This window comes from Panthera leo, chromosome B4 (genome assembly GCF_018350215.1).
Source record: "Panthera leo isolate Ple1 chromosome B4, P.leo_Ple1_pat1.1, whole genome shotgun sequence".
Taxonomy (NCBI): domain Eukaryota; kingdom Metazoa; phylum Chordata; class Mammalia; order Carnivora; family Felidae; genus Panthera; species Panthera leo.
The window spans coordinates 91,146,466-91,159,209 of NC_056685.1; the positions used below are offsets into that span (position 1 = coordinate 91,146,466).

Sequence of the window (12,744 nt, forward strand, 5' to 3'; positions counted from 1 at the left end):
AGGACAAATAAAATAGTGTCTGCTAAACACATAGTACATTTCCTAGCACATGGCTCGGTGCTCAATCAACTGTATTTATTATTACTATTTCTATTGCATAAGAAAAGGTTTAAACATTATATCCTGGTTTGAAACATAGTGCAGAGTCAGGGGTAACCAGGGCATTTTTCTCCCACCCTTCAACCACAGAGAATGGCCGGAGTTGTGGTCCCCTGCCTTTATGGAATTGACGTTTGCGATGGGAAATTAATACAAAGACAAGCATCTCCTGAGACAGCTAAGTTGTGCGTTTACGTACGACCTCCTCTAATATTTGTGATATAAGAGATGAAGGAGCTGCCTCTTCAGATACTCAAATTAGTCCCGAAGAGATAGCTCTAGGTACTGACAACGCTCCTTCCCTTTTATTGAAATCACTTCCATTCTCACATACATAATCATCATCAACAGATAATAATAACCAGAAGGATGTTGATTAATAGTAACAGTCAGAACATCACCACCTATCTTTCCAGGGGAGGAGGTTAGCAATGGGAGACGATGTGTTTAAAGTACGTGCCTTTAAAAAGCCAGCTACCTTTTATTAAGTATCTACTGCATGAAAGGTCCCCTGCAAGGCCCCAGCCAGTCTCTGATAAAACTGAAGACCTTGTCAGGTAGGTATTATTACCGACATTTCACAGTGGAGGAAACTGAGCTTAGAACTGGTAAGTCACTTGCCAAACACATAGGGTAGTGAGTGTTGAGCCTGGAGTCAAACCTTCTTTCTTCTGATTTGGCAGCCCAACAATTTCAGTATTCACATTCCAACACGTTTGCTTAATATCTATCTTTCACTATGAAATTTCTAATTCCTCAACTCTATGCCAAAGTCCCCAGCTTTGTTGAATCTGTTTGGATAGTGACACAGACAGAGGAAGTTTACCTGTCAGCAGGTCCTCCGGGACGAACACACGTTATTACAACTGGACGAGATTTATTTCTATCGTCATGTGCCCCTCCTGGCAAACAAAAGAAATACAGCTTATAAGTGCTTTCATTAAAAAAAATAAAAAAAAAAAAAAATTCACTCACAAAATGGCAGCTGAGAAACTAAAGTACATTTTGTTGATGTATGGAGGAAAACATGTAAAATTTTTCCAAAAATCTTATTCATTTTATATAGAATATGTTTTTGAAGTCATGATGTCTCCACCTCTCAATAAATACATGGCTGTATTCAGGGGCGATATATAAAATATTTAACACCCAGTGTCGTAAGAACATAAACTACTGGGGCGCCTGGGTGGCTCAGTCGGTTAAGCGTCCGACTTCAGCTCAGGTCATGAGCTCACGGTCCGTGAGTTCGAGCCCCATGTAGGGCTCTGTGCTGACAGCTCAGAGCCTGGAGCCTGCTTCAGACTCTGTGTCTCCCTCTCTCTCTGACCCTCCCCCGTTCATGCTCTGTCTCTCTCTGTCTCAAAAATAAATAAACATTAAAAAAAATTAAAAAAAAAAAGAACATAAACTACTTAACAAGTACTAGCCTGATTATGACAATAGCCAGCTGGGCTATAATACAGGTGAATAGGTCTACAACCTGGCATAAAGGAAGCAAAAACTGGAGAGGGGGGAAAATACGTAAGTATATAAAACAAGAAAGAAAAAACTTCAAGTGGCTGAGATGGGTTCCATTAAAGTTGGGGTGTTCAAAAAACGGACAGATAATTTCAAGACAACTGCAATGCTTAAATGGAGATTTTATTTCCATATACGGAAAACTTCTGCTCAAGAATTCTTGGAAACATAAAAGCTTTTAGATGGAAGGTAATTTATTATAAACTCTCTTCTAAATCCAGGACCCTTTTGTAGAACGTCCATAGTCTGTGCTCCCCCAGTCTTTTCTTGAGACCCACAAGATGGCCTACTAATTAGGTTTGAGGCAGCCCATTTCACATTTGGACGTGTAGGGGTGTTAGAAGCTTCTTCCTAATTATTCATCTGATATCTAACTTCCTTCAATTTTCACCTACTTGTTCTTATTCTATTATTTGGAGCAGTGAAACAAAAATGTATGCTTTCTACTACAAGAAACTTTTTCTGAAAGTTGAAAACAGTGATTATACACCTGCTAAGTCTCATCTTCTTTAGGCTGGACATTTCCACTTTCTTAACTATTCTGCATCTGACCTGATTTCCGTATACCTCACCATCTTGGCTACCCACCAGATACCTGCCAGTATCTGATAAATACGAATGTTATCGTCAGATGTTCCTTCCCTAACGCCTTCCTGGTAGAACAGACTGGCATTTCCCAAACTTGGAACAGGTAGAGAGGTCAACTTAAAGAATCCAACCTAAAAGACAAATCAAAAGGCATTCACTGCTCCCGATGAAGGCAAATGCTTCCTTTCTGCTTACTTCTATTACCAATGATTTATTCAGTCTGGCTGATTGATAAAAGCTCCCTTTCAGTACCTCACTCTTCCACTCAGTTTGATGGTTTCTTTTGAAATTCCTCCTTGTTTACAATAGGAAATTCACAACTTCCTTGGAAAAGGATTTTAAAATGAAACCATGACAATAAATTACAGCACATGCTTACCCATATTTATATAAATACTACTATGTAATTTCTCTTTTACAAGGGGATCGTAAAAAGGTAGGTTTGTTTTCTCCTGAAGGGATATTGATTTAGAAAAGGATGGGGGCTGACGGCCATACAAGCTTCCATAATTTTGATTTGGAGGTCCACATTTAAATCTGTAACAGTGAATGCATGGCAAAGTGTGAGATGGCTCTGAATTTCTCGATATGTGACATTTTACCATTATTTGAAATAATGAACCAGATGTAGCTTGCGATTCACTTACATTTTACAAGTTTGGAACTGCAAAGCAACTGAGACACACAGAGCCCAGTGGTATTTCTCAATCCTGGCTGCCTGTTGGCATCAGTCCCCTGGAATGCTTTTTAAAAGTATCAATGCCAGAGACACAACGCAGACCAAATCTGAACATTGGGCTCTATCTAGCAGATGAGTAGACCTATCTATAATTTTAGAGTTGAGAATGATCGATAGGTAAATTTTCCTTGCCCAAAGTGAAAAAGAACTTAGTGGCAGAGTGCTTTCCCTATTGTCCCAAGCAGTTTGCCTTAGCTTGGCGGCGAGGGAACTAACTGAAATTTAACTCTGGCAAGATTTAGGCCAGAACATCAGTTTTCATTCTAAAGGTGCCAGGTTCTACTGTTCGGCGAGTCAAGGTGCTAGAACCTATGACACGTAGCACTGGAAATGCAATTCCATTCATCAGGTAAAAGCCTGTATTATTGTTCTACGACCCATTCTAATTGGTTAAGAAGAAATTCACCAGTACTAAATGAATATGCCCCATCTGTAATATTGCCCTCCTTCTTCCTGAAAGTCCTGGTGTTCTCACCAAAATAAGTTGAGCTCAAATTCCATCTATGCCATAATGTCTTCTTGGCCATGATAACACTTGCCCACAGTATTTTCTCATTCTGCAACTCTTTTTGTGACTAATCAAGATTCTGAAGCAATGGGTGGGTGTCACCTTTTGAGCAAGGAAGAGCCTTCAGATAGGCCTCAAACTAATCTAAACATTAAGTTCTTTATGTGATTCTTATGAGAAATTGCGCAAAATTTCACAAACTTTTACGTTCAACTAATATACTAAGTGAGTTTTTAAAGCCGACCAAAATATGGTGCCCCTAAACTAAAATCACTATAGCACTAAGAAGTCTGATGTCTGCACAAATCTAGGCAACATTCAATTACTTATTCATTTATTTGTTAAGGGCCTACGATGTACCAGATAGTATCCTAGGCTCATATTATAAAATTCTTATTACTCATGCACATACAGATATTTGGAATTCCTGCAAATGGCAAGATAAGCATTTTGCTAACATTATATCATCAGCTGTCTTGTGGTGGTTGTAGATTTCAAATGCTTCCGTTTTTTTCTGTTCCTAATGATAAATTACTGTTGTTTTAGTTCTTTCATTAGCAATTTGATTTACTATTGATTAACCACACAACAACTAGTAATGAATATTTGCACCCAGCAGTATTTTTTACTGCAGCTTTTCAGTAATTAGGCTTGTATGCATGTGATTCAAGAGTGCCTCTCTATCATACTACACTGCAAAAACGGATTTGTATATACCACCCTCTGAGCCAAAATTACTTGTATATTGACTTTTTACTATATTCATCTAGTTCTTTTACACAGAAATTTGGGAATGGTTAAGGTAAATGATGAAAGTAAAATGATCCTGTTTGCACCACCTAAAAAAAAGGAGCTGGTCAGAAAAGGGTAATAATTGCTGGTCTAAACCACTCAGTGAATTCCTCGTTTTCCATTTTCTCTACCGCTCACTCAGGCACTTTGTCTTAAATTCACTGGACTATAATTCCCTGCAGATAGGGTCCTGTCCTATGACTCTCTAATACTTGGCCCTATGCTGACATGTTGACCTGTCCTTAATAAATACCTGACTGATTGATTTGCTAAATGATTGGTACAGAATGGAATCTAAGGCTTAGTCATTTAAGACAAATCTGTATAAATGAATGTATTTCTTTTATTCCTTGATGCATGTGCATTTATTAAGGTGTTTAGTTAATTAAAAAAATTTTTTAATGTTTATTTTTGAGAGAGAGAGACAGACAGACAGATAGACAGAGCATGAGCTGGGGAGGGCAGAGAGGGAGACATAGAATCCAAGGCAGGCTCCAGGCTCTGGGCTATCAGCACAGAGTCCAATGCAGGGCTCGAACTCATGAACCACAAGATCATGACCTGAGCTGAAGTTGGACACTTAACCGACTAAGCCACCTAGGCGCCCCAAGATGCTTAGTTAATTTTAATTAATGTTTTAATAATTTGGATAAATTTTAGACCCTGGTGAAGTATAGAATATAATAGGTAAAAGCAAAAAAAAATCACGAAATGTGAAATGTTAAAAACATTTCTGATGCATACATAGTTCCCTATTGAACTTTACTGTCATACGCAGAATTATGAGTTGTTTATGTATAGTCTTTGAGGGGTGAAACTGCTAATATGAAAAATAAAATATTAAAAGTCAGAATTACAGCTCAGAATTCATGGTTTTATAGCCAAGTTGGAGTCACCTGAAATCTTTATGATTAATGTCATCCCATAATAAAATAAGTTAAGCTGATGCACATAGGTTCCCAAGGGATCAGATTATCTTCAATCCATTTTTAGAAAGCTACAATAACAAAATGTATTTCAGGAGAAAATAATTTAAACAAAGTTGTTTAATCCTAGTGTATTAAGTCAAACCAAGCCATATTCATCAACATTTTTGACTCAGAGATACAGAAAAGTATAAAGGGAAAGCAAAAGACACGTAGAAAAGTGGCAAATCAGCAGGATGAATGAATTGACAAGGTTTACAAACAGTGACTTCTTGCTCTGTATGGACTGAAAGCAGATCTAAGTCATTTGGATTCCACTCTGGTTCCTACTCATTGCTTTATTTTTTTAAAAGAATGGGTGCAAATATTATAAGGGGACTTTATGCATTGGGAACATCTGTTGTTGCTGTTGTTTTCAGGATGACTTTCTAGTTCACTCCCAATATTTCATTGACAAATTCTCTAAGAATATCTGATGGTTCATGTTTTCTAGCCACCACCTACCTCGGATTACAAAACCAAAGGTATTGCCTTCTTTATGTAATGTGACCTCCACCGTTCGGAAAATAACACTCGATCCTTGAACAGCTGAATGCAGGAAAGAGAGAGAAATATATTAAATCATAACAACATTTCCAGTTTTTTTTAATGTGGCATAAAACACTACAGATCCCCCTTGCAAATAATTCTTGTTATGAAAAATACAAGGGTGATAACTTCTTTTCAAAGAAAATGTTAAAAAAAATACATACAAATACCATAAAATAGTTGTCTGCATTAGGGACTTAGGCTTAGACCCGAGTGGAATCAAAATCATAGGCACTTCCTTTCTTCTTATGTAGCCAGCTTCTAGCTAGAGTGTAATATTCACATCGTTAGAACTCTATATACCAGGAGAGACACTCTTCATGTAATCAAGAGAATTATTTTCCCTTTGTGAAATGCAAAAGCAATATGATTTTTGTAAACCTTGAAATAATTAATGCATTTACATTTATTTTTGGAGGAAATGCAGGAAGAAAAAGTATTACTCTCAAATTACCACTAATAGATTAGGCGATGAAGACAGATTTTCTGACACGATGCACAGCAACTAACAAAGACATCAGCAACCCAAATCAAACCTGGATGGCAAAAATATTTCTGTACATTCAAAATGCTACTGCTGTCTAATAAAATATTTACTTGACTTCATTTGATACTATCATGCTTATGTTATGTTTGCCTGCTTACTGCTCTTACTTCACAAAATAAAACTGCATGGCCAAGTTGATATCTCTAATTAATATCACATACAGTATACGTGTATAATACAGGGTGTAGGTTGTATGAAGGTATAGTAACTAAACTCTTCTGTGAGACTGTTTCCAGGCAAGTGGTGGGTAATTCTGCTTAGATAGTACACTATTGCTGAATTAAAAAACAACAGCAACCAAATTTCCACAAATTAATATTTCATCATTATGGATACAGGGATGTTTTTATTCAGAGAGAGAAAAGAATTTGCAAGTATAGAATCTGATGGTCTTAGATCCTTAAGTGAATTTGTACAATGATATCTAATTACTTAATGCTGTGGTCCTTATCAATGGCATATTTTTAACATTGCGATTAGATTTTGAAAACTTTATTGCATGAAACATTTATCAATAAGAAATATATGATGGAATATAGGTATAGATTCTAAAGATAGAATTTAATTGCATCTATTAAAAGAACATTTCTTGCCATTTACAGAAATAGGAAGTAATTTTAATGTAGCATTGATTACAATTATTTTTAATTATCAGAAATTCTGAATCCTCAAAGGAATAGACATGATTATGAAAAGCACACAGATAAATTCACAAAACTGCGCATATCTGGCTGGGATATAAAGTACGTCACGAACTTGGATCTGCTGAAAAACAACATAACCCTACAGCTGAACAAATGTTTTGGTATACTGCTGATTTAATTAAATGTCATATTCTTGCTAGCAAGGGAATTTCAGTTCATTTTAATCAGCTAGGAACAGTACACAAATAGCTGAAAGTGTTGAGGTACAGTTTTAATTAAATGAAAGAAACTGAGTTCAAATCAAACGTTTTCTTATTTTCATGACAAACAAGCCACTTGAGGTAATTGGTTGAGAACACGATCTTTTTGTTCTAATGAAACAAATAGAAAGGAAAGGAAAAGATACAGGGAGAAAGAATTAATGAGCGTCCACTGTGTGCCAGGAAATCTGCAAAGTGGTTTACAAATACTGTTTCATTTAAACATTAAATCAACTTTTAATTCTATACAACCAAATTCTAATTCGGGGCCACCTGTCCTTGTTGGCCGGGTGTCTGTTCTGGGAATGAAAGGCACTGTAGTTTGGTGGCTCAGTCGGTTAAGTGTCCGACTTCAGCTCAGGTCATGGATCTTACCGTTGGTGAATCTGAGCCCCACATCGGGCCCTGTGCTGACAGCGTGATGCCTGTTTGGGATTCTCGTCTCCCTTTCTCTGTGCCCCTCTTCTGCTCTCTCTCTCTCTCTCTCTCTCTCTCAATCAAAATAAATAAATAAACCTCAAAAAAATTTTTTAAAAAAGGCACCATAGTTCACCGTAGTTTGAATTTTGCTTGAGCTCAATCTTGTGGACCACAAACTCCTACATTCCAATCTAGAGTCAATAGAAAGACTTTTAGGATTATCTACAGCTTTGGATTATCCACACTCTTGCTGTTTATCCTTCACAAAAATAAATGTGAATGTTAACTACATTTTGATACTTAATGAAATAGATTTGGTCTTCATAATTTTCATTTGCATGACTGGATCTTGGTGACTGGGTTTTCATATCCAATAGCAGGACCCCTGCTATTGCCATGTGCATTTTATTCATTACTTCACATTTGTGTATGTGGACATAATGGATCCACATAAGGAGCTTCCCCAGAGAATCAAATGCAGTACACAGAAGGGTTAAGTTGAAATGAATATTGCAATGCAAAAATACTTCTCCTCAGTATTTTAGTGGTGCTGCTGTCCCTTGTTTCTCTATGGGAATATGCATGTACTGCTATCCATATTATTTTACTATGGCAGATTAGATTTTTCTACATTATATACTATTTCCCTGACTCCTCAACTCCTACCTCAATAGCATGATAAGGGTTGTATACTTTCCCTCCTCAATATGTCGGGCTTCTCCATGTGACTCGCTTTGGCCAATGGGATGTTAAGAGATATAATAAGCACTTGGTTGGAAATGTGCTCGGGTAGTTGGGACTATCCTGCTTTTCCTCTGCTATGGCCACAGGAAGAGCTTTCTCTGGGTGGCTTCTGCTCCTTCAGACTGAATCCTGGAAGGAAATATGTGGAGGAGACCTGAGACTGCTCCCCCCCGCCTCCCATTGCCATCATCATCATCATCATCATCATCATCATCTGTCACCTGTCTATCTCTCTTAGAATTGGAATTGAGAAGTAAGAGACAATCACAGGGACACACTTTAACACATCTTTTTGAATTAAAGAACTCCGTCTGATAGAAAGCTAATCTGATTTAGCTGATGGTTTAACAGTGAGGATTGCCTTTGCCAATCAGATTCTGTAGCAGACATTTTCCATAAAATAAATGAGGCAAATACGTAGCTCTAAGGTCTGAATGGAAACTTCACTTAAAGGTATATAAAATGAACAGCATGCCAGAAATTATACCCTTTCCAATGATTTAAGCTTATAATAAAGAATGTTAGGTGGCTTACTAAAAAATAAATGAGGATTATGGTTTCAAAATTCTTTAGGGATTATGTCACCACAAAACATGAAGGCATTGCTCTAGACCAACTTTTAATTTTTAATTTTAGAGAGAGAGCACGCAGGGGAGAGAGACAGAGAGAGAGAATCCCCAGCAGACTCCACGCTCAGTGCAGAGCTTGACATGGGGCTCGATCCCATGACCCCGGGATCATGACCTGAGCCAAAACCAAGAGCTGGACACTCAACTAACTGAGCCACCCAGGTAGCCATAGACCAACTTTGAATACATAAATATCTAAGATACAGTTTGGAAATATTCTCTCTAAATACAGTCTCAAAACTACAATGTAATTCTAAAGTCAGAAAGAACTTTAGAGCTCATGTAGATCAACCACTCCATTTTCATAAAGAATCTAAGTCTTACAAAAGGTAAGTGGTTTGAGCAAGGTCAGAATTCCATTCCTTCTCTATCAGATCACATACACACAGACATGCAACAAATATCCTTCCTCCACTTCTTTCTGGACTCTGGGGGTGGCTGAGCCTCAAATTATGTGATTCTTGAGAGTTACCTGTCTCGGCCTTGGCCTTGGGCAGCTTATTTTTCAGCAATCTGCTCTCTCCCTAGGGCCTCACTGCAGCGGCTTGGTCCAGCTCTAGCAGTCTGAGCTCAGTGAAGGGGATGTTTATTAATCCCTTCAACCTCCCTGAACTCAAAGATCTTATTAATTTATCCAAACATAATAGAGACAGAGATAATCCTTGGAGAATAGATCTCTTCTATCTGATTTCTACCATCGAATTCACACTTTTGTTTTAAAAAATATTTTTCCTCTTCCTCATCAGCTTTAATGCACCAGGAAGGAAAAGGTGGTATAATCACCAAGTCATGATAGGTTTTAACTCCTGTATATGTCTGATATCCACTCTACTCTTTAACCTTACTAATGCTATATTTGTTCAGGATGTCACCTCTCTTTTGGAAAACTGTAACAGCCTTCAGGCGGCTGATAGCCTCTTATCTATTCTCCATTTGGCTTCCTAAAATGAGAACTCTAAAAACTCAAATCTGTTGATGATGTTCGTTGGCTTTAAAAGCCTTTAAAGGCTTCTTGTTGCCCACCTGATTTATCCAGGCTCCACCAGTGTGGCTTCCATCATTTTGTTCCTGTCCACCTCACTGGCCTTATCTCCCTCCAGGTCCTCTCTTTCCCTTTGTGCCTCAACAACAATAGTCCGTTTGTGGTTCAAACCTGTGCACTGGGCTAAGTTCTTCCTTCCTTACTCTCCCCTCTGCCCAAAATGTTCCTCTTCTTCCTGGATCTGCATAACCTCCTTCAAAGCTTCTCAAACTCCTTGCTGTGTAGTTCACACATAATTTGGCAAATCTCCACTACTGGCCTTACCCCTGGAAAGCTGTACTAAGAGCTTGTTTTAGAAAGAGGGTGTGTTTTGTTGATATTTATTTCCCCAGTGGAATCAAAATGGTTAATCCAAGAGCATTAGCTCTAGATATCTGGATTCTCTTAACTCCTTGGCAATCCTTTGAGATAGTGATTTCAAAACAAATGGACTCCTTTAAAGTAAAAGAAAGCACAGTACTTTCAGTGGAATAATAATAATGTAATAATGACTAACAGGCACTATATCTTACTGAGTACATGACAATGATCCAACTATTTCACATGATTATAGCCTTGAATTCTGACAAAAATTCTACACTATTATAGCCATTTTACAGATGAAAAACCTAAGGCTCAGAGAACTTAAATAACATGCCCAAGGTCACACAGCTGGACAGGGGGAGAAACTGATATTTAACTAGTGACACAGTCCAAGCTCTCAGCGCTCGATTTTACTGTCTACTCTTGCTGAAAATGAAAAACGTTACAGGGAGGTTTTTGAACACAGACCTCAATTGATTTTGTTATAAAAACACCATTATATTTTTGGTGTTGGATTTTATGTTCGGAATAAGAACTCACGACTGGTCATATACGCTCACTCCCTGAGTGCTCACGTTTGGTCCCAAAGCTTCAAACACCCTCTATATTCCCATTACTCTAAATGTACGTTTCCAGCCCAGATCTTTCTCCCAAACTCCTAACCCCATCTCTAGTGCTTTTCTTGACATTTCTTCTCTGCACATCAAAGAGACACGTCCACTGTAGCATTTCAAACAATGAACGTCTTCTGATGGCCCCCTCGCAAATGAGCCCTGCCCACATTCTTGCCCAACCCCATGAATGGCAACCCTGCCCGTCTGGTTGCTCAGGCCCAAAATCTCAGGGGGTCTTTGACTCCTCTATTTCTGTACAACCCACATCCGATCTGTCAGGAGGTCCTGATGGCTCTACCCTCAAATAGATCAAGACGGTAACTGCTTTTCGCCATCCTCACCACCGTCTCTCACCTGGATCACGACAACAGCCCCCCAGCTGGTCTCCCAGCTTCCACCCTAGCCACCGCAGTCTGTTCTCAACACAACAGCCTGAGGGAGCCTTTGAAAACAGGAATTAGACCCTGTGCCTCCTGCCCCAACTCATACAATGCCATCCTCTATCACCCGGGGCCAAACTTAAGGTCCTTCCAACGGCCTCCAAATATACCTCATCCGTTACATTTTTGACCTCCTCTTCTACTTCTCTTCACGCTCACTCTGCTCCTGCCAAATTACCCTTCTTAACGTCTCTCCAACAACCCCAGTGTATTCCTGCCTTTGATCTTAGCCCTGGCTGTTCTCTCTGCAGTTCTCTTTCCCCAGAAATCCACACGACCAACTTTCTCACTGCCTTCAAGTCACCGACACAGCCTCAGTGAGGCTTTTCCGAGCCACCCGATTTCAAACTGCAATCCCACACCTCTCCCCACCTTCCCAATCCCTCTCCTGGCTCTTTCTTTTTTCTCCTAGCATTCATGACCCCTAGCATTCATGCTGTCCAGTTTACTTATCTACTGGGGTCTTGTTTTGTTATCCGTCTTCCCTTGTCTAAATGTAAACTCCACCGGTATACAACGCGGCGGCCGCAATGTAACAAATGCTCAACAAGTCATTGCTGAACAAATGACTTATTATCAATGATTAATATTCAGTCTGAGTTCTCACTGGCATAGAAAAGCAAAGGGCTTTGTCAGGCTGGCATCTACGTTGACAGCTTAATAATAGGAGACGTGGTGTTAGCAGAGTATGGCTTAAATGCAGGCCTGCAGTAACACACAGCATCAGTATATGTCACAACGAATAAGCATATGGACTTTGGAGTCAGGGAGCCTGGCTTCACATACTGATTCTGCTGCCTATTTATTTGGGGAAGATACTTCACTCAAGCCTCTGTAAATGAGAAATTTAATGATAATAATGCCTCTCTTATAGTGCTAATGTATGCATTATTTATCAAAAATTTTTATTGTGCCAGCTACTGTTCTAACTGCCCAACAAATACTAACTCATTTAATCCTCACAACAGCTATACGAGCAGGAACTAACATTACGCCCATTTCCCAGATGTGGAAACTGAGACACAGAGAGCTTGAGCAACTTCCTCAAGGGCACGCAGTTAAAGGTGAAGCTGGGATCTGAACCTGGCTCTTTGACATCCAAGTCCAGCTCTGCTAGGCTGACACTCCTTATGGTGAGAATGAAGCGTATCCATGCAGGTCAGGTTCCTTATAAAGCCGGACATTTAGTAAGCTCTGGAAATGTGTTGGCTACTCTGGTTACATTACTATTATTTTTACTTGGTAAGAATGTGCTTTGAATCAATTTTCATGCTTCAGAAATTAACATAACTATACAAGAATCAACACAGAACACATTACACATGCTTTTCCTAACCCTAGTC

The 12,744-nt window shown here is 38.8% G+C and overlaps 1 protein-coding gene across 11 annotated transcripts in view; it reads right to left on the minus strand.

Moving 5' to 3' along the window:
• Positions 1-12,744, minus strand: part of GRIP1 (glutamate receptor interacting protein 1) — a 682,479-nt gene that overhangs the window by 135,872 nt on the left and 533,863 nt on the right. For all 11 annotated transcript variants that reach the window (XM_042947102.1, XM_042947098.1, XM_042947099.1 and 8 more), the window contains 2 exons: positions 5,675-5,758; positions 926-1,001 (listed from right to left, as the gene is read on the minus strand). In XM_042947102.1, coding sequence (XP_042803036.1) covers positions 926-1,001; positions 5,675-5,758 — 160 coding nt within the window. The remainder of the gene's footprint in view (positions 1-925; positions 1,002-5,674; positions 5,759-12,744) is intronic.